Source organism: Balaenoptera ricei, chromosome 15 (assembly GCF_028023285.1).
Source record: "Balaenoptera ricei isolate mBalRic1 chromosome 15, mBalRic1.hap2, whole genome shotgun sequence".
NCBI lineage: Eukaryota > Metazoa > Chordata > Mammalia > Artiodactyla > Balaenopteridae > Balaenoptera > Balaenoptera ricei.
Genome location: NC_082653.1, coordinates 85,597,945 through 85,624,005, shown reverse-complemented (window position 1 = coordinate 85,624,005; position 26,061 = coordinate 85,597,945). Strand labels below are relative to the sequence as shown.

The 26,061-nt window shown below is 54.8% G+C and overlaps 1 protein-coding gene across 3 annotated transcripts in view; it reads right to left on the bottom strand.

Moving 5' to 3' along the window:
* Positions 1–19,819: 19,819 nt before the first annotated feature.
* FBXL18 (F-box and leucine rich repeat protein 18) overlaps positions 19,820–26,061 on the bottom strand; it is a 40,238-nt gene continuing 33,996 nt past the window's right edge. For 2 of the 3 annotated variants that reach the window (XM_059896307.1, XM_059896310.1), the window contains exon 5: positions 21,890–24,140. In XM_059896307.1, coding sequence (XP_059752290.1) covers positions 23,984–24,140 — 157 coding nt within the window. In that variant the 3' untranslated portion in view covers positions 21,890–23,983. Of the gene's footprint in view, positions 20,668–21,889; positions 24,141–26,061 lie in introns of those variants that run through there. The other variant, XR_009497510.1, reaches the window with a different exon arrangement.

The following is a 26,061-nucleotide window of genomic DNA, read 5'->3' as shown; positions in this document are numbered from 1 at the left end:
CTACAGGCTCTGCTGACACCTGCTGGCCACTTATCCCATCACCATGGCAACCCCAGCTGTGCTTCCCAGCCCCCCAGCAAGGGGCGGATGGGTGGCGGCTGCCCAGCCGCATGGTGGAGGCTGTGGAGGCCCGAGTGGCCCCCCGGCAGCGGCCTTCCTCTCGCAGGGACGGCTCCCATTTTGCCCATTAAACGCTGTGCCCCCTGCCCACCCCCCCACTCCTACCTCTCTCGCCTGATGCTCCCCAGAGCTCAAGGTGTCTGCACCCAGGCCCCTAACTGGGACCCCCAATTGAATCATCATCTCCCCCCAGGCTTCTGGGTTTCCTCTCATGCACAGTGGCCCCTCCCACCCCACTTGGACTCCCAGAAGCCGGTGGGGGGCCTCCCACCTCCCCCAGCTCCTCTGGGTCTCCCCTCCTCGGTAGCTCTGGCCTTTGCCCACTTCACTCCATAGCCTCTTCTACGTCCTCACCTGTCACCCCTGTCACCTTCTCCTGAGCAGCTGTCACCCCTTACCTGGACCCCAGCACCCCTCACCCGGGCAGCTGTCACCCCTCCCCCGGGCCGCTGTCGCAGCCCAGCCCTGGACCCCAGCTCCCCAGCTCTTCTGTGGCCCTGCAGCCACACGTGTCCTGTCACGGCCCAGACCCTCCCTCAGCCTGGGCCACGCAGACCTGCTGGTCCCACCTGGGGCTCTGAGCCCAGAACGCTTTCCCAGCTTCCTCTGTCCCATCAGCCAAGGCTTCCAGAACATTCCACCAGCTGTGACCTCCCTGGGCCCTGCATCACCTAAAGGACTGTCCTGCCCCCTGCCAGGTGCCCCCTGGCACTGCCACGACCCGAAAAAAATTAGGGTTAGGGTTAGGGGTCCCCGCCACGTCTGAGCTGAACCCAGGCCGGCACTGGGAGGTGCATGCTGACCTGGTGCCCTTTCAGCCCTTCCCTCATGAGGCTGCCTCCCCCAGGCCCACTCTCACCTTCGCTGGCCCCCCTCCCCCTGCTCCGGGGGTCTCCCTGGGCCTGCTGGCCCCACCCTGTGGGATGACAGGGAGACCCAGGCCAATCCTGGCATAAGCCTGACCCCGCACACCACGCGCAATACTGACCAGGGTCCACTGTCCCCAGGGCCTTGCATTGGACCTCAATACACAGAAAGGAGGAGACGAAGGGGCGATTCTGGAGACCCCCCAGGTGGCTCCTCAGAGTGGCAGGGTCTGGTTACAGACGTTGCGCCACCTTCTCCCTCGGGATGGAGCCATGGGCCAGAGGGGCTGAAAGGAAGGGGCAGCACTCAGGAGCTGGCGCCCTGGTCCTGCCCCAAGGTTCCTGAGGGTCCTGGGCTGGTCCCCCAACTGCACTTGTCAGGTCGGGCCCATCTGACTGACAACTTGGTGATGCCAGGACAGACCCCGGTGGCAGAGGAAGGACCAGCCCTTCCTCTGACGCCCATCAAGCCCTGGGTACCATTCAGTGCCGGGGAAGCCCAGCTGCCCTGGGGTCTGGTCCAGCGCCTGCCCCCAGTAGCCCGGTGGTGGTCCCTGCACTGGTGCCCAGGAAGTCCCTGAAACTTCAGTGGGCCCCAAAAGGAGGCTGGTCCCACAGTGGTGGGGGAGGAGGGGCTGGAACCAACCCTCTTCTCTCGTCCCCCTGCACAGCGCAGACACACCCCAATCATCACTCAAATGGCGGCACTGAGCATCTCCAGGCCCTCCCCACTCTCCCCGCTCAGAGAGGCAGCCGGAATGTCAGGGGAACGTGGCCAAGTCTAGCCACAGCCACAGCCGTATAAACAGTGGCCACACATCAGGCTCGGAGATGCTCCACGGACTGGTCAGAAGCCCAACCCAGGCTCCCGGGCTCCACTCCTCACCTGCTGTTTCGCTATTGGCCTCTTTCCTCCTCTCCCCACCTCTGTTAACCTGTTAATCTGACTTATCTCTGCCTCCTTGTCTCTCTCTGTTTCCCTCTCTCTCTGTGTGTCTCTGACACTCCAGGCAGAGGGAGAAGTCTGTGCAAAGGCCCTGTGGTGGGTCAAGTATTGGAAGATCTGAAAGGAAACAGCCATGGCAGAGGAGAGCATACGGGTGGCGGGGGTGGGTGCGTGAGATGGGGAAGGTGGCACTGGGTGCTGAGGCTCAGAACAGGGTTGTCCCTTCTGAGAACACACAGACTTGCAGGTTGACAGTCAGAGAACAGCTCAGATCAGCTCCATTCCAGTCAGATCTACTACTGAGTCATTACACCTGTGTATCAGAAAAGGATTTAGGGAACTCTGTGTGCTCCTCGAATGCAATCTGTCCCACCCCCGTTCTGTAGTAGCCCTGTGGTTCAGATGGGCCCTGACTGGTCTAAGCAAACCAGGGTGTTCTCATCCCCCTGGTCATAGCGATTGGTTCAGGAGTAGGAATAAATAGGGAATCCCACGGCCCAGTTGGCCAGTAGCTATCCCAAACGGAGTCCTTAAGCTGTTAACTGAGTCCTTATCTGAGCTGCTGGATCAATCCTGACCTGAAGTCTACCTACCATTTCTTTATTACAATAAATTCCCTTTATTGTTAAGCCGTTTTGAACTTGGTTTTCTATCATTTGCTCCCACACACATCCTGATGCAGGGAGTGGGAATGAGTTCCCCCAGAGACTCAACATAGCAATGAGACCACCTCAGAAGTCAGACAGTAGAACAGTTTCCAGATGGCAATAAAGCGAAAAATGACTTTCCAGTGTCAGGGAGGATCAAGCTATATTCTAAAAAGCAACAGAAGGTCTGGGAAAAGTAGCCCTTGGATAGCAAAGGCCTGCGATGCCCCACAAATGCCCCAAGTGGCTGGGAGTGGGGGGGGGGGGTGGGGCGGGTGGCTGGCCTGGGGATGGGGTCTGGCCCCTCCCTCACCAGATCTCCAGGCCACGGCCTGCTGGAATGCCACCCCGGCCGCTGCGCCTAGCTGGCCTGCACCCACGGCCCGCCGTCCAATTCTCTCAGCGAGCGCGCCGCCAACTTCCGCACCACCCGAGCCGCACTGGAAAACTGCCCACAAGTTAAAAGAGATTTCTTTCCAGCAGACATCGCTCTGGCGGATCCGAGCCTTATCTTCCCCTTCCAGAATGAGTGTTGTTCATTTCACTTCCTAAAATAAAATAAAAAACCTAAACCACAAACTGAAAAACAGGTGGGGCCGTTTCAGGATTTGGCTGGAGCGCGTCTGGGAGCTGATAAGGAGCAGCCAGTTGCCGGGCGACACAGCAGCCGACGGTGAGCCAACGGGGAGAAGTGCCCAGTGTTTCCGGGGCGTCCCCACTGCCCCCCCCAAGAACACAACTGGGCACAAGCAGGCCCAGGGCTCCCCAAGGCCATTCTCATTCTAGAGAGGTTGCATCCCTAAGTATCTGGGGGTCAAGAGGGGCGGGGAGCAGAAGAGAGGAACCCACATGTGCAGAAATAATGAACTGTCTTAACAGAGCAGAAATGCCAACGCTGACTGTTCCCGGGGATGGGGGAGGGCACTTTGAAAGCATTCACAAGCAAATGTGTGTCTGATTTGGAGACCCAGGCTGGGGCTAGGATTTTACTAGGGGCTGCTGATGGACATTCTGGAGACAGGTCTGCAGAGATGGGCCACAGGGCTCTACCTTGGCCCAGCTCTGGTCCACTAAATAATTGGCACCAGGGCATAGAAGTTGCCCGATCAAATGTACAGCTGATCCAAAAAGCCGAGAGACAAAAAACAAAAGCAAAACCTTCAGGGCACTCAGTGTCCCAGGGGGGCCTATGTTACTGTGAAAGCTGGCGGTCAGCTGGTTAAAAATGGGGGAAATGATGGCATCCACTTCACAGGCTGTGAGAGTTAAACGAGTTAATAGCGAGAGGTTTAAAAGGACAACTGATCCGTAGTGAGTAGCCCATAAATATAAGCTACTATTATTATTTTTTTAAGCTACTATTATTATACTTGTAAGCTATTTAAATTTAATATGATCCTAAGAACACTCCTAAAACGAAAAGGCCAATAGCCGAAGACACATGGGGTGATATCTGTCACTTGCCTCCTCCCCGCTTCTCTCTCTTTTCACCCTCTCCCCTCCTCCCGGTGATGCTTCAATCATAGCTTTTTTTTTTTTTTTTTTTGGCTGCGTTGGGTCTTCGTTGCTGCGCGCAGGCTTTCTCTAGTTGCGGCCAGCGGGGGCTACTCTTCGTTGCGGTGTGCGGACTTCTCATTGCGGTGGCTTTTGTTGTGGTTGTGGAGCACAGGCTCTAGGCACACGGGCTTCCGTAGTTGTGGCACACGAGCTTAGTTGCTCCGTGGCATGTGGGATCTTCCCGGACCAGGGCTCGAACCTGTGTCCCCTACACTGGCAGTCAGATTCCTAACCACTGCACCACCAGGGAAGTCCTCAATTCACAGCTTGTAGTAGCAGTAGTCATTTTCACCTCTTCCATGAAGCCTCTCCTGATTCCTACATGTGGAAAACACCTCTCCCACCACTCAAATCCTATAAGGGTTTATCTGTCCCTCTCAGGTGACACCTTTATCACCCCCTACCTTGGAATAGTGTTTTTCTTTTTTTTTTTGGCCGCACCGTGCAGCCTGTGGGATCTTAGTTTGCTGGGGCCCCAGCAGTGAAAGTGCAGAGTCCTAACCACTGGACCACCAGGGAATTCCCTGGAATAGTTATTTATATAGACATCTGCAGGCATTATTTGCTGCTGGACAATAAATTACCCCAAAACATAGCAGCTTAAAACAATAAGCATTTATTACCTCACACAGTTTCAATGGGGAAGGCATCCAGGGGCACTTTAGCTGGGTGCCTTGACCCAGGCTCTCTCTTGAGGTAGCAGTCAAGTTGTCGGCTGGGACTTCAGTCATCAAAAGGCTTGACTGGGCTGGAGACTCCACGTCCAAGATGGGTCACTCTCGTGGCTGCTGGCAGGAGATCTCAGTTCTTCACCACGTGGACCTCTCTACACGGCTTCTTGAGCATCCCGACAACATGGCAGCTGGCTTCCCCCAGGGCAAGTGACCCAAGGGAGGGAGGCTGAGCTGTGATGTCTTTTTTGTTTGTTTTTTTGGGCCACACAGCGCGGCTTGCGGGATCCTAGCTCCCCGACCAGGGATTGAACCCGGGCCCTTGGCAGTGAAAGCCCTGAGTCCCCACCACTGGACCACCAGGGAAGTCCCCTGTAATGCCTTTGTTGACTTAGCCTCCATCATTTCTGCAATATCCTGTAACTCAGGTCAGGCCTACTCGGTACAGGAGGGGACCCCATGGGAGTGAACATCAGAAGGCCATTTTGGAGGCCGGCCAACACAGCATCTTTTTGTTCCTTCTGGAACATAAGCTTTAGTCCACAACCGACTATCCCAGCTCAACATCTTACACCTAGCTGACATTAAATGAACGTGTTAGATGAAAAAAAACGAAGGTGGAGATTCCCACTGGCTGATTGTGTTTTGTTCAGCTAAACCCCATCTGGCCTCCATAGGCGCATAAAGCGAAGTCCCCCAGGCCTGCGTGGACCAGGGAAAGAGAAGGTGACTCCTCTCCTGTGTGTAAACAAGGGGGCAGGAATACAGGTCTGCGGAGCCAGCAACCTCAGAAGGAAGGAGGGAGGGAAGCCCAGTGGTGAGGTGACGATTTCCTGGGGGTGGACCGCCGAGGGTGGTCAAGAGTAGGATGAGGAAGAGATCGTCAACTCAACACCAACAAAAACAAACTGGATTCAAAAATGGGCGAAGGAAAAAAATAAAAACTAAAAAAAATGTTTAAATGGGCAAGGACTTGGATAGACATTTTCCCAAAGAAGACAGAAAAATGGCCAGTAAGGAAATGAAAAGATGCTCGACATCACTAAACATCACAGAAATGCAAATCAAGACCACAAAGAGATACCACTTCACACCCACTAGGATGGCTACTAGCAAAAACAAGAACAAAAACAGAAAATAACAAGTGTTGGCAAGGATGTGAAGAAATTGGAACCCTTGTGCACTGTTGGTGGGAATGTAGAATGGTGTGGCCACTGTGGAAAACAATGGAGTTTCCTCAAAAATTAAATATAGAATTACCACATGATCCAGCAATTCTACTTCTGGGTATACACTTAAAAAGAATTGAAAGCAGGGACTTGAAGAGATATTTGTTCACAGCAGCATTATTCACAGTAGCCAAAAGGTAGAAGCAATGGATTAACGGATAAACAAAATGTGGTCCATCCATACAATAGAATGTCTTTTTTCAGCCTTAAAAAAGGAAGGAAATTCTGGCACATGCTACAACATGGATGAACCTTGAGGACATTATGCTGAGTGAAATAGGCCAGTCACAAAAGGACAAATACGGTGTGATTCCACTTATGTCAGGTCCCTAGAGTATCACATTCATAGAGACAGAAAGTAGAACAGTGGTTGCCAGGAGCTGGGGGAGGGGGAATGGGGAGTTATTAATGGGGACAGAGTTTCAGTTTGGGAAGATGAAAAAGTTCTGGAGATGAGGGTGGTGATCACTGCACAGCAATGTGAATGTACTTAATAAAAAGAATGGATCATAGGACTAAATGTAAGCACTAAAAGCAGACAACTTCTTAAGAAAGCATAAGAGAAAAATCTTTGTGGCCTCAGGTTTGGCAAAGATTTCTGAAAAACAACACAAAAAGCCAAGTTATAAAAGAAAAAAAAATCAGTAAATTGGACCTCAATTTAAAAGAAATTTTTAAAGTTTGCTCTTAAAAAGACATTATGTTAAAAAGCCAAAATGGCAAGTCACTGCGCAGGAGAAAAGTAATATCTGACAAATGATTTGTTCAGCTATTAAAAAACAAACAAACAAAAAAAACTTTACAATTCAATAGCAAGACAAATGACCCAATTGTAAAACATGGGCAAAAGATTTGAACAGACACTTCACCAAAGAAGATACACTGACAGCAAATAAGCACATGAAAAGATGCTCAACATCATTAGTCACTAGGGAAATGCAAATGAAAACCACAAGCAGAGGGGGGAGGGATAAACTGGAAGATTGGGATAGACATATACACACTACTATATATAAAATAGATAACTAATAAGGGCCTACTGCACAGGGAACTCTACTCAATACTCTGTAATGACCTATATGGGAAAAGAATCTAAAAAAGAGTAGATATATGTGTATGTATAACTGAATCACTTTGCTGTACACCTGAAACTAACACAATATTTTTTTTTTAAATATTTATTTATTTGGCTGCGTCGGGTCTTAGTTGCGGCTCACGCGATCTTCACTGGGGCTCGTGGGCTTCTCTCTCGTGGCGTGCGGGCTTAGTTGCCCCGCAGCATGTGGGATCTTAGTTCCCCGACCAGGGATGGAACCCGCGTCCCCTGCATTGGAAGGCGGATCCTTAACCACTGGACCACCAGGGAAGTCCCTAACACAACATTTTAAATCAACTACACTCCAATAAAAATTAAAAAACAAAAACCCACAAGGGGATACACACACCCACCAGAATGGCTAAAATGAAAGAGTCACGATACCAAGTTTTGTCGAGGATGTGGAGCAGTGGGAACTCTCACACTCAGCTGGGAGGCGTGTAAATGCTGCGATCGCTTTGGAAAACAGTTCAGCAGTTTCTTACAAAGTTAAACAGGCACCTACCATGATATGGTCATTCTCCTCCAAGGTTATTTATTGACCCAAGAGAAATGAGAGCAAACGTCCACACAAAATCTGGCACGTGAATGCTCAGAGTAGCTTTATTTGTAACAGCCAAATCCTGGAAACAAGGCAAGTGTGTATCAGCAGGTGAACAGAGAAACAAGTGTGCGTGGGTGACGGGGCGTGTGGCCCAGGGGCGCACAGAAGGGCACAGAGGCCACGGCCAGCGAGGCCCCAGGCCTCTCCTAGTGCCTGGGGCAGGCAAGCCCCTTGTGGTGCAGTGAGCAGGCAGGGAGGCAGGGTGACCGTCTGTGGGCTCCGAGAGGTCAGGAGAGATGCACGCTGCACACCACGCGCCCGGCAGGCGCAGGGCCGGCAGCAGGCAAGAGCCCTGCCCCCCCCCCCAGCTCGCGTTCGGGGGGAGGGAGTGGCAGCTGCTCCTTGAGGATGGTGCCCTCCCCCCTCCCCACTCGAGTGGAGCCAGGGAGGGGCTGTGGCACTGCTGGCATCCGCTACCACGGCACCCCGGCCTCAGTAGCCCCCAAGCCCAGGCAGAGGGTGGAGGCCAGAGGGTCCCCCGCCACAAGGCCCCCTCACACCCCTCCCTATCACGTCTCAAGCATCTCAAACATACGCAAAGCCTCTGACGGGCAGCCCTGGGGTTGGGGAGACCACCCCCCCAGGCGGGGGACCCGGCTGCGATCCATCAGGGAGGGCCTCTAGGGTCTACAGCCCCTTTCAAGCAGAGCATCTCCCGGCCCCCAGCCCCCCTAGAGCGGGGGCAGTAGTGATTGTGCTGAGGACTCAGCTTCTAGGAAGGAGGGTTTAAAGACCCCGCCTCCCCCTGCCTGGGCCCAACGCAACGAGGGGACAGATGCCAGAAGAAAGGTGGGCGGGAGGACAGAAGCGGAGGAGGGCGATTTATGGCATAAACATAGCACTTGTGTGTGGAAGAAAAATATTTTCTTTGAACAAACAAGACTCTCAGCCTTGTTTCCCAGAAGCACTATTATCTCCAAAGAGCACTGCTTCTAAAAAGAAAGAAAAAAATAACGGGCAAGGGGCAGAGGGAGAAGAAAAACAGCTTTGCGGCCGCAGAACAAATGCTCCAGGGCCATGGGGGCCTTTGCAGGGGGCAGCGGGCCGGGGGGCCCCGGCTGCCCTCTCCTCACCCCAAGCCCCGGGGCCTGGTCTGGGCCCAGTTCCCTCACCTCCAGCGGGCTTGGCAGCTCGCGTCTCAGCGTCATTCTGGGGGCCCACAGCCAGGCCCCCAAACCCCGCACAATTACTCGGGACCTACTGTGCGCTGGGCCTGGGGAGATGCAGAACACAAGGAGCTCGGGCTGCAGCAGCACAGAGCGGTCCTGCGCCAGCCTTGCCCTTGCCAGGTAGGGGTGGGGGGAGAACGGGACGGCAGCGGTGTTGGCACTGGACCACTTCTTTTCTCTTGCACCCCATGGTGTGTGCCACTGGCCCTCGGGGGCGGCCTCTCGGCCCTTGCACAACCCACACCCACGTAAAGACAGGCTGATGTACGTGAGGATGACGGCATTGCTGCATCCAGGGTTTGCTGTGGTTGGTTGTTGGTTTGTTTTAACATTTAGAACTTTAAACACATTTTCGGAACAAAAATCCCTAGCGTCAGATTTTGTTTTTACAGACACGAGGGTTCCCAAAGCCTGACTTGCGACAAACAGTCCCACCCGTGCCCAGCCTGGGCGCTCAGACAGGGAGGACGGAACAGCATCTTCCCATTGGTGGGGGGGGGGGGGGTCTTACCATCCCCGGAGGAACAGAGAAGCCAACGGGGCCACGAGATAGGAGCCATACTACTGGGGAGATGGTGTCCGTTTTTTCTGGGGGTGAACAAAAGCAGTGTGTACTGACACCTCAGATTCTAAACATCTTTAGACCCTGACATTTTATTTCTAAAATTGCTTCTGTCCTGAAGAAAAAATTATGCACAAATATTAAGTTTATAAGAACGCTCACTGCAGCACTGTTTACAAAAGCAAAAAGCTAGAAACAACCTAGATGTCCAAACATTGGGGATCAGTTAATAACTTGAGTAAATAATTAAACTTGTCACAAATCACGGCACAGAAGATTATGTGAGGCAGAAACATGTGCACCACGTAAACAAACAATCAAAAAGAACATTGGGGACTTCCCTGGTGGCGCGGTGGTTAAGAATCCACCTTCCAAAGCAGGGGACACGGGTTCGATCCCTGGTCCAGGAAGATCCCACATGCCACGGAGCAACTAAGCCCGTGCGCCACAACTACTGAGCCTGCGCTCTGGAGCCTGCGAGCCACAACTACTGAAGCCCACGCGCCTAGAGCCCGTGCTCCGCAACAAGAGAAGCCACTGCAATGAAAAGCCCGCGCACGGCAACGAAGAGTAGCCCCCACTCGCTGCCACTAGACAAAGCCCACACAGCAACGAAGACCCAACGCAGCCAAAAAAAAAAAAAAAAAAAAGAGAACATTGGGCAAAGTTGGTAGGGTATAATCCCATTTTAATTTTTTCAATATATACATACACTATTACTCCAAAGAGAAAAGCTAGAAAGTTATACTCCAAACTATTAATATTGGGACTTGAATTATTTTTCCTTTTGTTTACCCACACTAATTAGATTTTCCAAATGAACATTATTTATTATTATTATTATTATTATTTTATTTTTTTTGGCCACACCGCACAGCTTGCAGGATCTCAGTTCCCCAACCAGGAATTGAACTCAGGCAATGGCAGTGAAAGGGCCGCATTCTAGCCACTGGACTGCCAGGGAAGTCCCAAATGAACATTATTTTATTAGAAAAAAAAAAAAAGACTGATTTAAAAACCGAATTCAGTAGGATAATGGCAATTAACAGGGAAAGTCTGAACAAGGTACAGAAGTAGTGCAGGAAAAGAAGTGGTTCATTCTGTTTGGAAGGGCCAGGACCAGGGAGAAACCCTCCTAGACCAACGTCAAAGTCCTCTGGATTTTGAGGGATATGTCAATGTTTGCCAAAGTCAAACCCCAGCAGAGGAAAAAGCGTAACCAACCAACAGGAGACAACTGGTACCCATGTGTGTCCCTGAGCCTGGCTCGTCAGACAGCCAAGTCCCCAAGGAAGGCGCAGGTTCCTGGCCTTGCCCCTAGAGGGCAGAAGCAGCCAGTGTGGGAGCTTAAAGCATATGGGCTTGAACTGTCTCTGGGTCCGCTGAGAGCAAGATGTGCCAGCAGTAAAAAGTGTTGGGAAGCACACGTTTATTTATATAAAAATAAAGGTACTCGGGAATTCCCTGGAGGTCCAGTGGTTAGGATTCGGTGCTTTCCCTGACATGGCCTGGGTTCAATCTCTGGTCGGGGAACTAAGATCCTGCAAGCCGTTCGGCACAGCCTAAAAAAAAGAAAAGAAAAAAAAGGTCCTCATCTCTCTAATACAGAGAGCACCTATAAATCAGTAAGAAAAAAACAACAGAAAAATGAAAATCCCAGTGGCCTTTAAAATACCTGAAAAGATGGGAGTTCCCTGGCAGTCCAGTAGTTAGGACTCTGCCCTTTTACTGCCGAAGGTACGGGTTCATTCCCTGGTCGGGGAACTGAGATCCCACAAGCCGCACGGTGTGGCCAAATAAAGTAAATAAATTAAATAAAATACTTGAAAAGATGTTCAATTTTGCTCATAAAAGAAATGCTCAGTAAAATTACACTGAGTTACTGTTTTTCACCCACCAAGTTTGCAAAATCCAAAAGTTAGAGAACACCCTCTACTGGCAAGACTATGGGAAACAGACACTCTTGTATATTGTTAGTGGGAATGTAAATTGGTTCAACCAATCCCCGTGGAAGACAATTTGAGCAGTATCTACCAAAATTACAAATGTATATACTCTCTGATGCAGCTATTCCTCTTCTAGGAATTTATTTTATAGATACATGCACATCTGTAAAATAACAGATATTCAAGTGATTAATTTGTAGCATTCCATGTAATCACAAAAGACTGAAAACCATCTAAATGTCCAACCACAGGAGATGGGTTAAATACATGATAGTACACCATCCAGTGGAATACTACGCAGCTGTCAAAACTGAATGAGGAGGTGATGGGAGCAAAAATGACTGAGCAAGAACCTTCAAAAATTCACTCCTCATAAAATCAATGGAAAAAAACGGGCAGAAATCAGAATCAACTTCTTCAGAGCTCTGGAAATTAACCAGAGGCTTGCAGCAAACTGGAATGTGTTTAAGAAAACTGACTGAATCTCAGTAGGAAAAGCAAGCTTTGCGGATTTTTAATTTGTCTTATCCCACCTCCCTTTCTCAGCTTTGAAAACTAACAGCCCACATTCCCAGCCCCAGAAGTAGCAGAACTGATCTGAGGCTCTTCCAAAGCCTTATTCCCAAAAAACTGGCATTATTGGACATGTGGTTCCATGGAAGAACCCACTGGAAAAAATTATCTTTATTTAACCTAACTCAGAGCTCACTCAGTGCTAAAAAGCCTTTCACAGAGGGGCATTTATCTAAAACAATTACAAGCGAGTGTTTTTTTTTTTAAAGAAATACTCTTTTATTTATTTATTTATTTATTCATTCATTCATTCATTCATTCTTGGCTGTGTTGGGTCTTTGTTGCTGTGCAGGGTCTTTCTCTAGTTGCGGCGAGCGGGGGCCACTCTTTGTTGCGGTGAGCGGGCTTCTCATTGTGGTGGCTTCTCTTGTTGCGGAGCACGGGCTCTAGGCGCGCGGGCTTCAATGGTTGCAGCACGTGGGCTTCAGTAGCTGTAGCACATGGGCTCAGTAGTTGTGGCACACGTGCTTAGTTGCTCCACGGCATGTGGGATCTTCCTGGACCCGTGTCCCCTGCTTTGGGAGGCGGATTCTTAACCACTGCGCCACCAGTGAAGTCCCAAGCAAATGTTTTAATGCTACAGCTGCCTGAGGCAATGAATAACAGTTGGAGCAAGTAACAGACTAACCAAAATAAAAGATAAATAAATAAGTAATAAATAGATAACAGACTGACCAAATAGCTGAGGAATGAGATGTCTATGGAGGGCTTTGAAAAGCTCCAACATATTTGGATCTTACATCTTTGGTGGGCAAGGGATCTCTCTGGGGCACCAATCTCATTTGTGAGGGCTCTGCCCTCATGACCTAATCACCTCCCAAACGCCCCACCTCCTAATACCATCCCCGTGGGGGTTAGGATTTCAATATATAAATTTGGGGGGACACAAATATTCAGACCATAGCACTATATGATTGCACTTATATGAACAACCTAGAGCAGTCAAACTATAGAGAAGAAAAGTAGAAGGTGGGGGCCAGGGGCTGGGGGAGGGGGAATGAGCAGTTAGTGTTTAATGGGGACAGAGCTGCAGTTTGGGAAGATGAAGAGACTTCTGTGGATGGACGGTGGTGACGGCTGCACAACAATGTGAATGCACTTAATGCCACTAAACTGTACAATTAAAAATGGCTATGGTAGGGCTTCCCTGGTGGTGCAGTGGTTAAGAATCTGCCTGCCAATGCAGGGGACACGGGTTCGAGTCCTGGTCTGGGAAGATCCCACATGCCGCGGAGCAACTAGGCCCGTGAGCCACAACTACTGAGCCTGCGCGTCTGGAGCCTGTGCTCCGCAACAAGAGAGGCCGCGATAGTGAGAGGCCCGCGCACCGCGATGAAGAGTGGCCCCCGCTTGCCGCAACTGGAGAAAGCCCTCGCACAGAAACGAAGACCCAACCCAGCCAAAAATAATTAATTAATTAATTAATTAAAATTAAAAAAAAAAAAGGTTATGGTAGGGCTTCCCTGGTGGTGCAGTGGTTAAGAATCTGCCTGCCAATGCACGGGCCACGGGTTAGAGCCCTGGTCCAGGAAGATCCCACATGCCGCGCAGCAACTGAGCCCATGCGCCACAACTACTGAGCCTGTGCTCTAGAGCCCACGAGCCACAACTACTGAGCCCGCGTGCCACAACTACTGAAGCCCGCGCACCTAGAGCCCGTGCTCCACAACAAGAGAAGCCGCCACAATGAAAAGCCCATGCACCACAACTAAGAGTAGCCCCCGCTTGCCGCAACTAGAGAAAGCCCGCGCGCAACAACGAAGACCCAAGGCAGACAAAGATGAATAAAATAAATACATTTAAAAAAATAAAATAAAATAAAATTTTAAAAAATGGTTATGGTAGTTTAAAAAAGTGGGGGAGGGACAGAGTGTATATTCATATTTGCTTGTATATAAAGAAACTCTAGAAAGAGACATAAAAAACTAAAGCAGTGGCTCCCTGAGGGCGAGAGAGGAATGGGTGGTGAAATGGGTGGCTGAGGACAGGAGTAAGAAAGGACTTCGCACTAGGAATCTTCTCATATTTATTCATTGGTTTGTTGGTTTGTTTGTTTGTTTTTGCCCTACCATGCGGCTCCCAGGATCTCAGTTCCCCGACCAGGGATTGAACCCGGGCCACGGCAATGAAAGCGCGGAGTCCTGACCACTGGACCGCCAGGGAAGTCCCCTTTATTCATTGTTGAATCACATGAATATATTCCTATTTCAAAAATTACACTTAAAATCAAAACCAGTGAAAAAGAGTAACTGTGAACCATGAAGAAATGAACGCGAGTCTCACCAAACCTCTGGATCCAGCTGCCCACTTGGAGGAAACACAGACCGGGCACAATGGCACCTCGGGATGCCGTCAGCAAAAGCCAGACCGTGGGACGTTCTCCAGGTCCGCCGGCCTAGGCTCTCCAAAATATCAGTTGTTCAGGAAAGAAAGGGATGGATGGGACCCTCTGGACAGGACTTTCAGACACGGCGACGAAACTGCGAGATGGAGCTGCAGAGTCGGAGGGGACGCGTGGACTGCTGGGCGAGGGAGGTGGTCACGGCCGGAGCATCGAAACTCTGCTTCTCGGTACTTTATGCTAACTCATCAAGCTGTCTGTTTTCTCTGACTTTCTGTACTTTTTTTTTTTTTTTTTTAAGAAAATGTTAAAAGAAACGCAGGCCTTCCACGCCCTCCCCGCCGAGCAGGGGAGCGCTGCTTTGTGGCTGGAGACGGAGTGTCCGCTGGCGTGGGGCCTGCAGAAGGCGGCTGGCGGGCAGGCCACGGCTGGCGGGGAGGGAGCTGAGCCTCCCTGGTTTGTTCTGGAGAGCAAGGTAACCGTGCACAAAGCTTATGGCTCCTCTGCTGAAAACCAGGCTGTGTCTTTGAAGAATTCCCTCAGATCACCGAGGCTTTGCAAAACGCTCTCCCCCCCAGACCTAGGCAGGAGCACCTGGACCACCCCCCCCAGGGCTGGCTCTGGGTTCTCCTCATCGCACCTTGACTTAAGGAGGGCCCCTCTCCACCCCCAGCGATGGTCTGAACTGCCCAAACTTTCCTTCTCATGGGACCCAGACTCTCTTTTTTTTTTTTTAAAGAAATATATGTGTTTTTTGGGTTTGTTTTTGGTTTGTTTTTGTTTTTTTGGCCATGCCACGCAGCATGCAGGATCTTAGTTCCCCGACCAGGGATCAAACCCATGCCCCCAGCAGTGGAAGCGTGGAGCCCTAACCATTGGACTGCCAGGGAATCCCCCAGCTTCATTTTGGGGAGCCCACTCCCCCAAAGACCCCTCCACTAATGGCTGGTGTATACTTGTGCTGGTCCACATTTTGCTCTGCACAAACGTATCCTGGAAAGGACTTTTTTTCTAACCAAAATAGATATATACATACAAGATCTCGCAACTTGCCTTTGGGATTAATATACCGTGAACATTTTTTGTTTTAATAGATCCGGAGACGATCTGTTCTTGTTGAGAGCTTCATCCTAGAATATGTTTTTTAATGAAATTATGTTTTTTATGTGTGTGTTTTTCTGTTTACATCTCAGAATTAATTTCATCTGTGCCCATTGTAGAAAATCTGGAAAAAGAAGAGAATTAATAACACACACAAGGAGAAACCCTCCCACCCACAGGAAACGTGCCTGCATTTCCTTCCACTCATTCTTTCAGTCACCTGTTTTCCTCCCGCATTTGCTGGTGGGCTCTCAGTGCAGGATGGATGGGAGAGGGAGCGGGGAAGGGCCCCGATGGTGTATTCCTTTCCAATTGCTGATATTGTGTCAATTACCACAGCTCTGGAAGTCAGGAGTCTGACACAGGTCTCACTGGGCTAAAATCAAGGTGTCACCAGGGCCGTGTTCCCTCTGGCGGCTCCACGGGAGAATGAATCCACGTCCTGGCTTTTTCCAGCTTCTCAAGGCCACCTGCATTCCTTGGCTGGTGTTCCTCCAGCAGTGTAGGGCTGAATCCTTCTTAAGCCTCCCTCCTGGACTTCCAAGGACCCCTGTGATCCCATTGGGCCCATCAGGATAACCTCCCCATCTCAAAGCCTGCTGACTAGCAAACGTACTTCCAATTTGCCAGTAACCTAGCATAGTCACAGGATCTGGGGATTAGGGTGTGGACGTCTTTGGGGACCAGATTCTACCTCTGCAGACGGCCGGGCCTGATGCTGCCAGGACCCAGGCCCAAGGCCCATGTACGAGGTGAGTGGGAGGGAGGAGCCAGGGCTCTGAGACCACATTCCTCAATCCTGGAATACCCGGCTGGAGGTCACTGCCCTCCCTGGACACAAATGCAAATGGTGGGGAATCACCGTTTGGTAGGATTTACGTCATCTTCAATGTATTAATTTTAGTTTATCTGCATTGCTCATTTGTATGCCTTAGCAGTCATTTATGTCCTGGAGGATTACTACATTCGAAATCAGGGATCGTAGCAAATAAAAATACCTGTGTTGGGAGGTGACCTTCACGTTCTGAAGCCAGGGACTGAGATGGGGGCTGTCACCCTGCGCAAAGATGCTAAATCCACTCCCTAAATACAACTCTAAGCTCCTCCCAGCCTTAAAAAGTTCCCACTTAGACCCAGAAATTTCACTAACGAGAGTCTCTCCTAAGGAAATAATTCTAAATGTAGAAAAACGCTCCAGCACAAGGCTGTCCAGAGCCGCTTTCCTTGGAAGACTGACTAATTAGAAACAACCTAATTGTCCGACAGCGGGGGACCAGCGGGCCTGTGACAGCAAAGCCTCATCATTAAAAGGATGAGTCCGGGAGAACACAGGCAAGATGCTTTCATCGTGGTGAGCATAACGCAGCACCCGGAATCGGATGATCACAGCTACAGATGGTTTTTAAAAGCAGGGAACAAAGGCTTGAAGGACATTAACAAAAACATCAGCAGACGTCTCTCTGGCTGGGGAGGACGGGGGCGATTTCTCTTCCCTTTTGTTCTACCTCTCGGAATTTTTCAAGTTCCCTGGATGAACATAACAGAAAAGTCTACCTTTAAGTGAATTGGTTGTGTTAACTGACTGGTGTGTAAAATTAATCCAGTCCCTTTGCGTGGGTGTGTGAACGTGTGCGTGTTACACATGAGTGTGAGTGCGTGTTACACATGAGTGTGAGTGCATGTGTGAGAGTGCAAGCGACGGGGAACTGGAGTGCGTGTCTGAATGTTGAGCGTGACTGGGTGTGAACGTGAATGCGTGGGTGGGTGTGAGGACAAATACTACAGGTATCAACATGTGTGTGTGTGCAAATGTATGTATGTGAGTGGATGCATGTGTACACATGGGTGTGAATGTGGAGGGGGCATCGGTGTGGGTGTGTGACCGAGTATGTGATTACATGACAGTGTGAATCATGCAAGTGCTCGTGTGAATGTGTGAGATGGGTGGGGTTTAAGTGTGTGATACGAATACAAATATGGGGCTGTTTGTGGACCTGCAAGAGTGGGTATGACTGTAAGCGTGAGTGTGTGAATGTCAGGTGTGTGCAGGAGGGTACGGCCGTGAGCGTGTGTGTTGGAGCGTGTCTGTGAATCTGTGTGCAGTTGTGAATGGATGTGAGAGTAATCATGAGTGTGTGTGAACGCTGGGTGTGTGCACACACGTGAAGGCCCATGACTGATGGCGCGTCTCTGGAGGGGCAGACCCCTGCCCTCCCTGCGGTGGGGAGAGGACTCCCCGCAAAACTGCCCGCCCGGGAGAGGCCCCTCCAGCCCTGGAAGCGGGCGCCCCGCACCCCCCAGCACCTGCCCGGCTCTGCACAGGCTGCAGGAGCCCCCAACACCCTGGGCCTCGCCAGCCGCCGGTGGACAGCCCAGCCCCGGCGGCCCATCTGCACGGGCTGTGCCCCTCGCATCTGTCCACCATCCTGCCCCCAGCAGGGAGGAGCGCCCGGCGAGGGCCCAGGGTGGCCGTCCTGCTCCTAGACCTTCCCCATCGACTCCCCCAGGCCGGGAGCCGGGGCTTCAGCTCAGCATAAGAGCCAGCGGCCGCGCGACAACCGTGATGCGGACCTCGCAGAGGAGACCCCGGGGCGAGGCCCAGCCAGGCATCGCCTCGGCGTCTCGGGCTTGAAACCCAGAGGGTGCCCATCGCACGGGGAGGACAAAGGAGAGACGCCAAACAAGGGACATCGGGTCATCACTGAGAGGCCTGGTCTGAGAACATGGAAGAGCCCACCCTTCCGCAGAGGCCTCCCTGACCCCCAACCCAGACTGCGGCCCCTTCCCCGCCGTCCCCTCTTGGGTGGCACTTACCACGGCCGGGAACGCAGCTCAGGTGGGCATCCTGGTCAACAGCCAGCACCAACCGCCCAACGTATGAGTGAAGGTGCTTCCAGAAGATCCCAGCCCCCGCAAAAGGCTCTGGACGTGGTGGAACAGAGGCGAACCACCTCGCCATGACCTGTCCCTGCCCCACGGAGGCCGCGAGCATCTCCAAAATGCCCCTTACAGCCTGAAGTTGGGGCGGTTTGTCGTGCGGTTTCCTCGGCCTTGCTCCTCCCCCTCCCCACTTACCCGTCACCCTAATGATCGCGTCTCACGCGTGTGTGAAGCGGAGCCCCCGGCATTTCTCGTACCTGCACGCCCATCTGATCTCCCCCTGCTGCTGCCTTTGGACACAGCAGGGCAGAGGGTCGGTCCTGCCCCTCATGGGAAGGTCACTGCTGACCCCTTGAAGGACCGTCCCCTCAGTTTTCTCGCCGGCTCCCGGGCGGAAGTGAACCACGGTGGCGAGTCCCGTGGGTGTGCACCAGGCTTGGGGGACCCGCTCAGGGCTCAGGCAGGATCGGGAGGGACGGAGGCTCCCGTCTCCACGCTGCCGCTGCAGCTCAGGCGACTCTGGCCTCGAGGACCACCCGGGGGCTCAGGAGGCATCAGCGAGCCCTCCTCGGCCCACCTGACGGTCCCTGCCCTTGTCACTCTGTCCTGCAGCATCCCTGGGGCCCACCTCTGTCCACGGCGCCTCCCAAGTCCAGGTCCCCACTCCTCCCCAGACGCCTGCCCTGGGCATCCCCGCCTCAGCTGCCACCTTCCACCCCCCTCTGGCTGCGGGCAGAGCCCCTTCCTAGAACCCTGGTCTGGTGGAGGAAGTATCCGCCTAAAACTGACGCTGCAAACCAGCCAGTCACAACAGGACAAGTGCTGTTATGGTTCCACCTGTATGAGGCCCCCAGGAGAGTCAGGTTCACAGAGACGGAAAGCAGAAGCGTGGGTGCCAGGGGCTGGGGGAAGGGGGGGGGAGTGGTTAGTGGGGCAGAGTTTCAGTTTGGGAAAATGAAAACGTTCTGGAGATGACGGTGGTGAAGGCTACAGGACGACGAGAATCTACTTAATGCCACTGAACTGTACACATAAAAACGGTTAAAACGGTACATTTTATGTTACGTACTTTTTACCACAAGTGAAAACTACAAATATGTGTATTAAATAAAAAAGAAACTGACTCAGTCCCCACAGGCCCCAGACAACGGCTGCGCTGACTCTGCCTCCGCCAGCCTCACGGAGGCCTCGTGCAGGGAGCAGCTTCGGGCCACACCAGTGTCCCTGCACCCCTGCCCGCCAGCCCCTTCCTGGCCTCGCCCCTCCTCACAGCCTCTGCAAAGGCCAACTCAGCGGTCGCCCCCTGATGGCCCCTGGCAGCGCCTGGCGCCCCGCGTTGGGTCTCACGTCCCCATCCAGGGACCCCCAAGCGGCCAAGCACAGACTCCGTCCTCAACACCTGAACAGCAGCGGGTGACCGGAGCGCCACCGCCTAAGCTCGCCCTCCGAGGCTGCAGAGGGGGTCGCAGAGGAAAGGTCAGGGGGCGCCCCTGCTGGAAGGACCACACAGGTTTTCTAAATCAAGTTCACTTTATTTGAAACTTTTCACATGCCACAAATTTACATGAAAATACCCATTCAAAATGTAGCTGGAACGAGAAATTCAGGAGTGGCCTCACCAGAGGACAGGAGGTCTGTCATCAAAAGGCAGGTGACGTGTATTCGGTCGTTTAGCACCTGGTCATGCACGTGCCGTGAGAAACCCTGGCAACTCACCTCACCCCTCTTACCACTGGTAACGTGCTGAGCGAGACTGTCCGGTCAGAGGGGCAGGCAGATGGGCGATGGTCAGAGGGCAGCGGTCCCGGGGCTGAGCGCCGCCAGTGGCTGCGGGGTGCCACGTGCCCACGGCCACACGTGCGAAAGCACCCTCACCTCTCGTACCTCCGCCAGCGCAGTGGGCACAGCGGGGAGGCCTCGGGGCCAGCCGGCTTGGAGTCTGGCACAGTGGGTGCCCTGACCCTGTGACATCAATGCAAAACCTCACACTTCACTGGCTTTTGAAAGAGCTTTAGAAAGTAATTTAGACGATGTGGGTTGGCCTGTGTCTGACCGAAGTTTGTTTGAATTCCTGTGGGTATTTGCTCATCCCACCCAGTGGAATCCTGTGCCGTAGATGCAGACAAGACCGGCGACCGTCCCCCGAGCCCCTCGGCACAACCCCGCCCCTATCCTGTCAGAGGGGGAGGGGGACTGGGGCTGAGGCCACAAGGACCACAGGGGTCAGCGTCCATGTCCCCCTCACCTCGGGTTTGCGGCTGAAGCCGTGGGGGGGGCCTGCTGCCCCGGCCGCGCTGCACCATCCTCACCCACGAACTTCTCTTACTGCTTCTCACAAGGTCTCAGCAATTTTCAAATCCTAAAGGAACAAACAGTGAGAACAAGAGGAAGCAGGAGGTGGCCGGCTGCCCCGGTGCCACTCAGAGGAGGACGTGAGGGTGGGCCCATCAGGGCAGGTCCCCTTCCTGCCAGGCAGGGCCGGGTGGGGGAGGGGGGCCTGAGACCCGCCGCCTTCCTGGCCGTGCACCCAGGGAGGCCACTGACGCAGTAAGGCGGCGACTGCTGGCTTCAGATCCCCCGGCCAACAGGGACCCGGGTGCCCCGGTTACCCCCGCCCAACTTTCCCAGCCCTGGCCCCTGGCAAGCTTCTGCCCCCTGGGCCGGGCGGCCTGCAGCTCTGGATCCTGGCGCAGGGGGGTTAAGGGAGTGTCACCCTCAGCACCCAGCCCTGCAGACCTGCCCAAGGAGGGGCGTCGTCCCAGGCCTGAGTGGAGAGGCCCTCGGAGGCCTTGCGGAGGAGGGACCCTCAGACCTGTCTCCTTGGGTCCTCGGAAGGACAGCTGACAGGTGGGGATAAAATCTGTCCCCTTGTTGTATGAGAGTGAAGTGCCCTTAATCCAGCCTCCTCAGCTCAGAAATAAAAACACTCGCACGTGACAAAGAGAAAAGCCACCGACAGCAGGGAAGGGGGCCTGCGGGTCTCTACTCTCCTCAGGCTCAAGAAGCCTCCCTGGGGGAGCACCTGCAGGCCCGGCCAGCTAGGCTGCCTGATGCTGCGGTGGCAAAGCCACAGCCCTGGGAGCAGGCAGGGCCGAGGGGTCTAGGGGCGAGGAGGGGGCACAGGCAGAGGGGCGGCCTCAGGAGGCCGGGGGTTTCTCTCTTTAACAGAGAGATCTCCCTGATCCCCTCCTCCCTAATTCCCACCTCCCCCAGTGTCTGCCTCATGCACACAGCGTGCACACACGGCGTGCACACACACACATGCACACCAGGAACAAGAGCCCGTCCACAGCAGACCACACTCACACGTATAGGCGCACAGACGTCCATGCATGCACCGTGCACACGCACACATGCATACACACGCACACACGCATACACACACACACACGCAGGCGCCAGTGCTGACCAGGCCCCTCTCAGCAGGCAGCATATGGTCCGTCGCTTAACAGCCCAGTTCTGCCAATTGGGGACCATTAGGGTGGGTTCTTTTCCCAGCATAAAATGCTGCAGAATATAAATTGCAATTAACACCGGTGCCAAAATAGCACTTAGCGAGAATAAGCACATTATTAACATCTGGTGAATCCTGACTTGGGTGGAGAAGCAGCGGAAATTCTTGCTCTAAGTAAAGGATGGTTGAGGGGGACACTAAAAATACAAGGCCTCTTGTTTGGGGGCTGCTTTCCAAGGCAGCTCGTGCCCCAGCCTTTCGTGAACGGCCCCTCCCAGCCCTGTTTGCTGGCATAAATGACACTGCTGGTTAAAACTGCTTGCTCATGAGAACAGGCCATCCGGGCCAGAGCACGAAAAACATGCCCAGAAATGGGGTGGGGGACTCCCACCACCTCTCAGACCCTCATCTACAGCGTGCGGCCCTAACGAGGGCCTTGGCCCTGTCTCTCCAGGGCCCAGGGCAGCCTGGCCTGCGGCCTGCACGGCCAGAGAAGCGGGCCCGGTTGTGACTCTCAGGCCAGGTCAGGACTGCGGAGGCGAGGGCTGCAGGTCTGGTGGGGGTCCCAGCTGGGGGCAGCCGGCAGACCGGTCCCTCTGGGCAGGAGGCGAAGAGCCGCCAGCGGCAGCTGGGGAGGGAGGAGGGCACCCCACGCTCCAGAGAGGAGACAACTGCACCCTCGGCAAGAAAACCACAGCGCAGGGGGAGGAGCCCCAGCTCCACCCAGTGCCGTGGGGAGGTGAGAGCAGGGCCAGGGCCGCGGGGACGGGTGGAGGCCGCCAGACAGACTGCGCTTAGGAAGAATCGACCGGAGCACTCGGGGGCCTGTGTGCGTCCCGAGACCCTGGCCCTACGAGCACTTCCACCATCGGAAGGCCTCCTGGACCCCCTCGGCCTGGCAGGGTGGGGGCTGCTGAACTGTCTGCCCCTTGAGAACCCAGGGAAGGGCAGGCGAACGCAGGCCCAGGGTCCAGGTACCGGGCCCTGCAACAGGCAAACTATAGGACACGCTACACGACACGGGGGCGACCATCACACGGAACAGAGTGGGAAGCGGGCTGGGCTGGGGGCCACTGAGCGGACGGCAGCCGAGACGGGCCGCAGCGGTGAGGAGGGCCTGGGGAACCTGCACCCCCAGCCCAGAGGGGGAGGGAGGCCGGGGCGAGATGGGCCCAGCCCCTGGCGCCCTGGGGAGGCAGCCTCTGCGGAGACCCAGGTGCCCCCGGCTGGAAGCTGCCCCGACGCCGCCCAGCCTTCCCTGGAAGTCTCCAGGAGCGTCACCGGGAGCGTTGGGGCAAGACGCTGGGTGGAGGGAACCCAACCGGGGCCCCTCAGAAGCCCACCAGCCGCAGGGATGACAGCTCTGGGGGGAGTCTCGCGGCTGACAAGGCAGAAGCACCGGGTGGCACGTGGCGGGAGGCCCAGGACACTGGGAGGACGTCCCTCGTTTTGGGAATAGCTGCGTTGCATTTTTTTAAAGTGCTAAATAAAGCTATCTGAAACGGGGTAATGTGATCACTCCTCCAGCCCCACGCATCCCTTCTGGGTTTTAATATTTCAAGGTTTTCTAATGAAGCAGGTCTACCCGTGTTTCCCCAGAAACACAGACCTTCACAGGGACCTGCAGCTTCCCTGCCCAGCAACCCGCTGCCGGCCCGAACCTGTCTGATGTCACCTGGCTGGACGCATACCAGAGGCGTAACTGGGTTAAATGGAAGGAGGGGAGAGCCCCAAATCTGCCACAGCACCTGCAAGCTCCTCCCCGCCTCGGGCTCACAGCCGCCCCCCCACAGAGCCCGGGGCAGGTGACCAGGAGCACAGGAGCAAAGGGCCACCCCTGGGGGCCGGGGGGCAGCCGTGGGGTCACGTGGCGCTCTGGGGACCAGGCCCCCAAGGAGTCAGCGCCCCGGCGATGCGTGTCGCAGCCCCGGAGCACGCCGGCCAGGCCCGCAGGTCGCCCTCCCGCCGGCCCTCCCGCCGGCCCTCCTCACGCATCTCAGCCAGAGCGTCACTGAGCACAGGCTCTCCACCAGAGGAAGCCCCTAAGGGCTGGGGAGGGGGCGGTGGCCCACCGGGGGTCCGGGGTCCTCGGGCAGGGGAGCAGCCGCGGCGGCCGTGGCACAGGCCGGAAGCCACACACCTGTCCGGGGCAGTCCTGCCTCCTCGGCCACGGAGGCGCAGCGGCCACAGGCGGCGACGGGCAGGTGGGGGCCCGCTCCGGTCACCACCACAGATTGGGCGGCTCCTCGGCCACTCTGCTTTTAAATAAGGTGACCTCGTCCAGGTGCACCATGGGAACGTCTCGGATGACATCGGTCAGGCCCTCGTGGAGCAGAGGGAAGATGACGACGTTCAGCGCGGGCCGCTCGGCCTGGAAACTGAACCAGAGGCAGGCTGTTAGCAGGACCACGGAGGTCGGGGGGGGCCGGGCTTGGGGCGTGCAGGCGGCCAGGGCCAGGCTGCGTCCCGGAGCACCGGCCGACGCAGGAACGTGCCTCCGGGGCCCCTCACGCTGAGGCCCCAGGGAGCGGGCAGGAGGGCAGCCTGTCGGGGCGGGTCCCTGCCTTCCCGGGCAGCGGGGGTCCCTGAAGGTAACACCCAGCGGGCTGCAGAAGCAGCGTCTGTGGTCACTGGAGGCCCCACAGCCAGGACACCTGCAGGGGAGTGGAGAGAGGGGACAGGCGGCCAAACCCGCATGCCCACAGGCCACCCTCGAGGGACATGAACGCCCAAGTCAGGTAAGGCAGCCACTCTGCCAGGAGACCAAAGCAAGGCGGCCGCCGGCAGCCACGAGCCTTTGTCTGAACACGTGACAAGGAACTGTCACACGACCCTCCCACCTTCCGCACCCACGGGTGACAGGCTCCACCCCGTGGGGTGCGTGACAATATCCACAGAGCATCTGCCAGGCCAGGCACCACACTGGAGCTGGCCCCAGTGGCCGGCCAGTGAGGTGACCATCTCCCTTTCCACCTGGAACCCAAGGTGACTCTGGTCATGGGAGAACTTCCATCCCATGGGGCTCGAAGGGCGAGAGGCAGGAAGGTGCCCACACAATTTGCCAAAACTAAAGCCAGGTCCCAAGTCCCGCGCCTGCTTCAAGGAACAAGGAAACTGCAGTCCCAGCCTCCCCCTGCCCCCGGCCCCCCGGCAACACTGAGCTGGATTTGCTGGATTTACGACATATGTAAAATGAACGCCAGAAAGGCACTCATAAAACTTCATGTTTTGGCAATAAAAATGCCGAGGAAACACCTCCCGGTTCTGTGCGCTGCGTTCTGCTGCCGGCAGCGGCGTCTGTGACCGTGAACCGGCAAGCCCTCACCTGCAAACCCGCTGTGCGACCTACTCTACTTGAAACAAAATATTCTCAGGTGTGGGATGTGCGTGCAAGGCTCCTGCCTGCCTGCCATCCTGAGGCTCTTAACGAGCTGCTGTCAAGATGCTGGAGGGGGATTAATTTCTCACCGAAAGCCAGGAATGCGGCGGCGTGCTGTCCCTTCCCCGCTGCCCTGACCGCCGAGGCGCACGCAGGGTGGAGGGGCCGCCCCAGAATCAAACCGACTTCCTTCTCAAGGCTTTCTCCACGGTCGGCACCCGGGTCAGCTCGGAGCTGGGCAGGGCTGGGGGGCCTCGCCCGCACCCGCCTCCCTGTAAAGCCCTCCCCGCCCGAGGAGCCGGCGCGCTCCCCCAGCTGCAGCCTCTCTGTCCCCACCCAGAGTGAAGCCTGGAGTCGGTGACGGGACAGAGGACAAGGGGCAAAGGCAGAGAGCGCGATCACTCCCTTGCGAGTGCAGGGCTGGGGCTCCCCCGGGGCGGAAGGAGGCAAGTTCTCAAGTTCTCGGCTGGGGCTCGTGTGCGGGCCGAGCGCTCCGCGGGTTCCGCTGGGTCACCTGCACACGTGTTCTAATGTTCATTTGTGCGATTCAAATACAGTTTGAGATTTAGGTAAATAGACGCAATGAAATAAAATAAAACTCCTTCCAGCTACCCACGTTCAGAACTAGCCTGATGACCGACAGCAGGACAGGTCACCTCTTGGGACCACTCCCCTGACCAGGGCTAATCACATCACTAAAGACCCGAGGCTGCAGCCTCTGGCCTGGAGTCACGAGGACAAAGCCAGGCCTGCAAGGTCCATGGGTTCACCTTCAGGCACAGGCGTGCGTTCCCTCCTGGAGCACTCCCCCCTCCCCGGGCATCCTCCCGTACACGCACTCCCCAGGCCCAGCTCTGCACTCGGCTGCCCCTGATGCCATCCTGGGCAGCAGAGAAGGCAGAGCCCTGCCCCCGCAACCG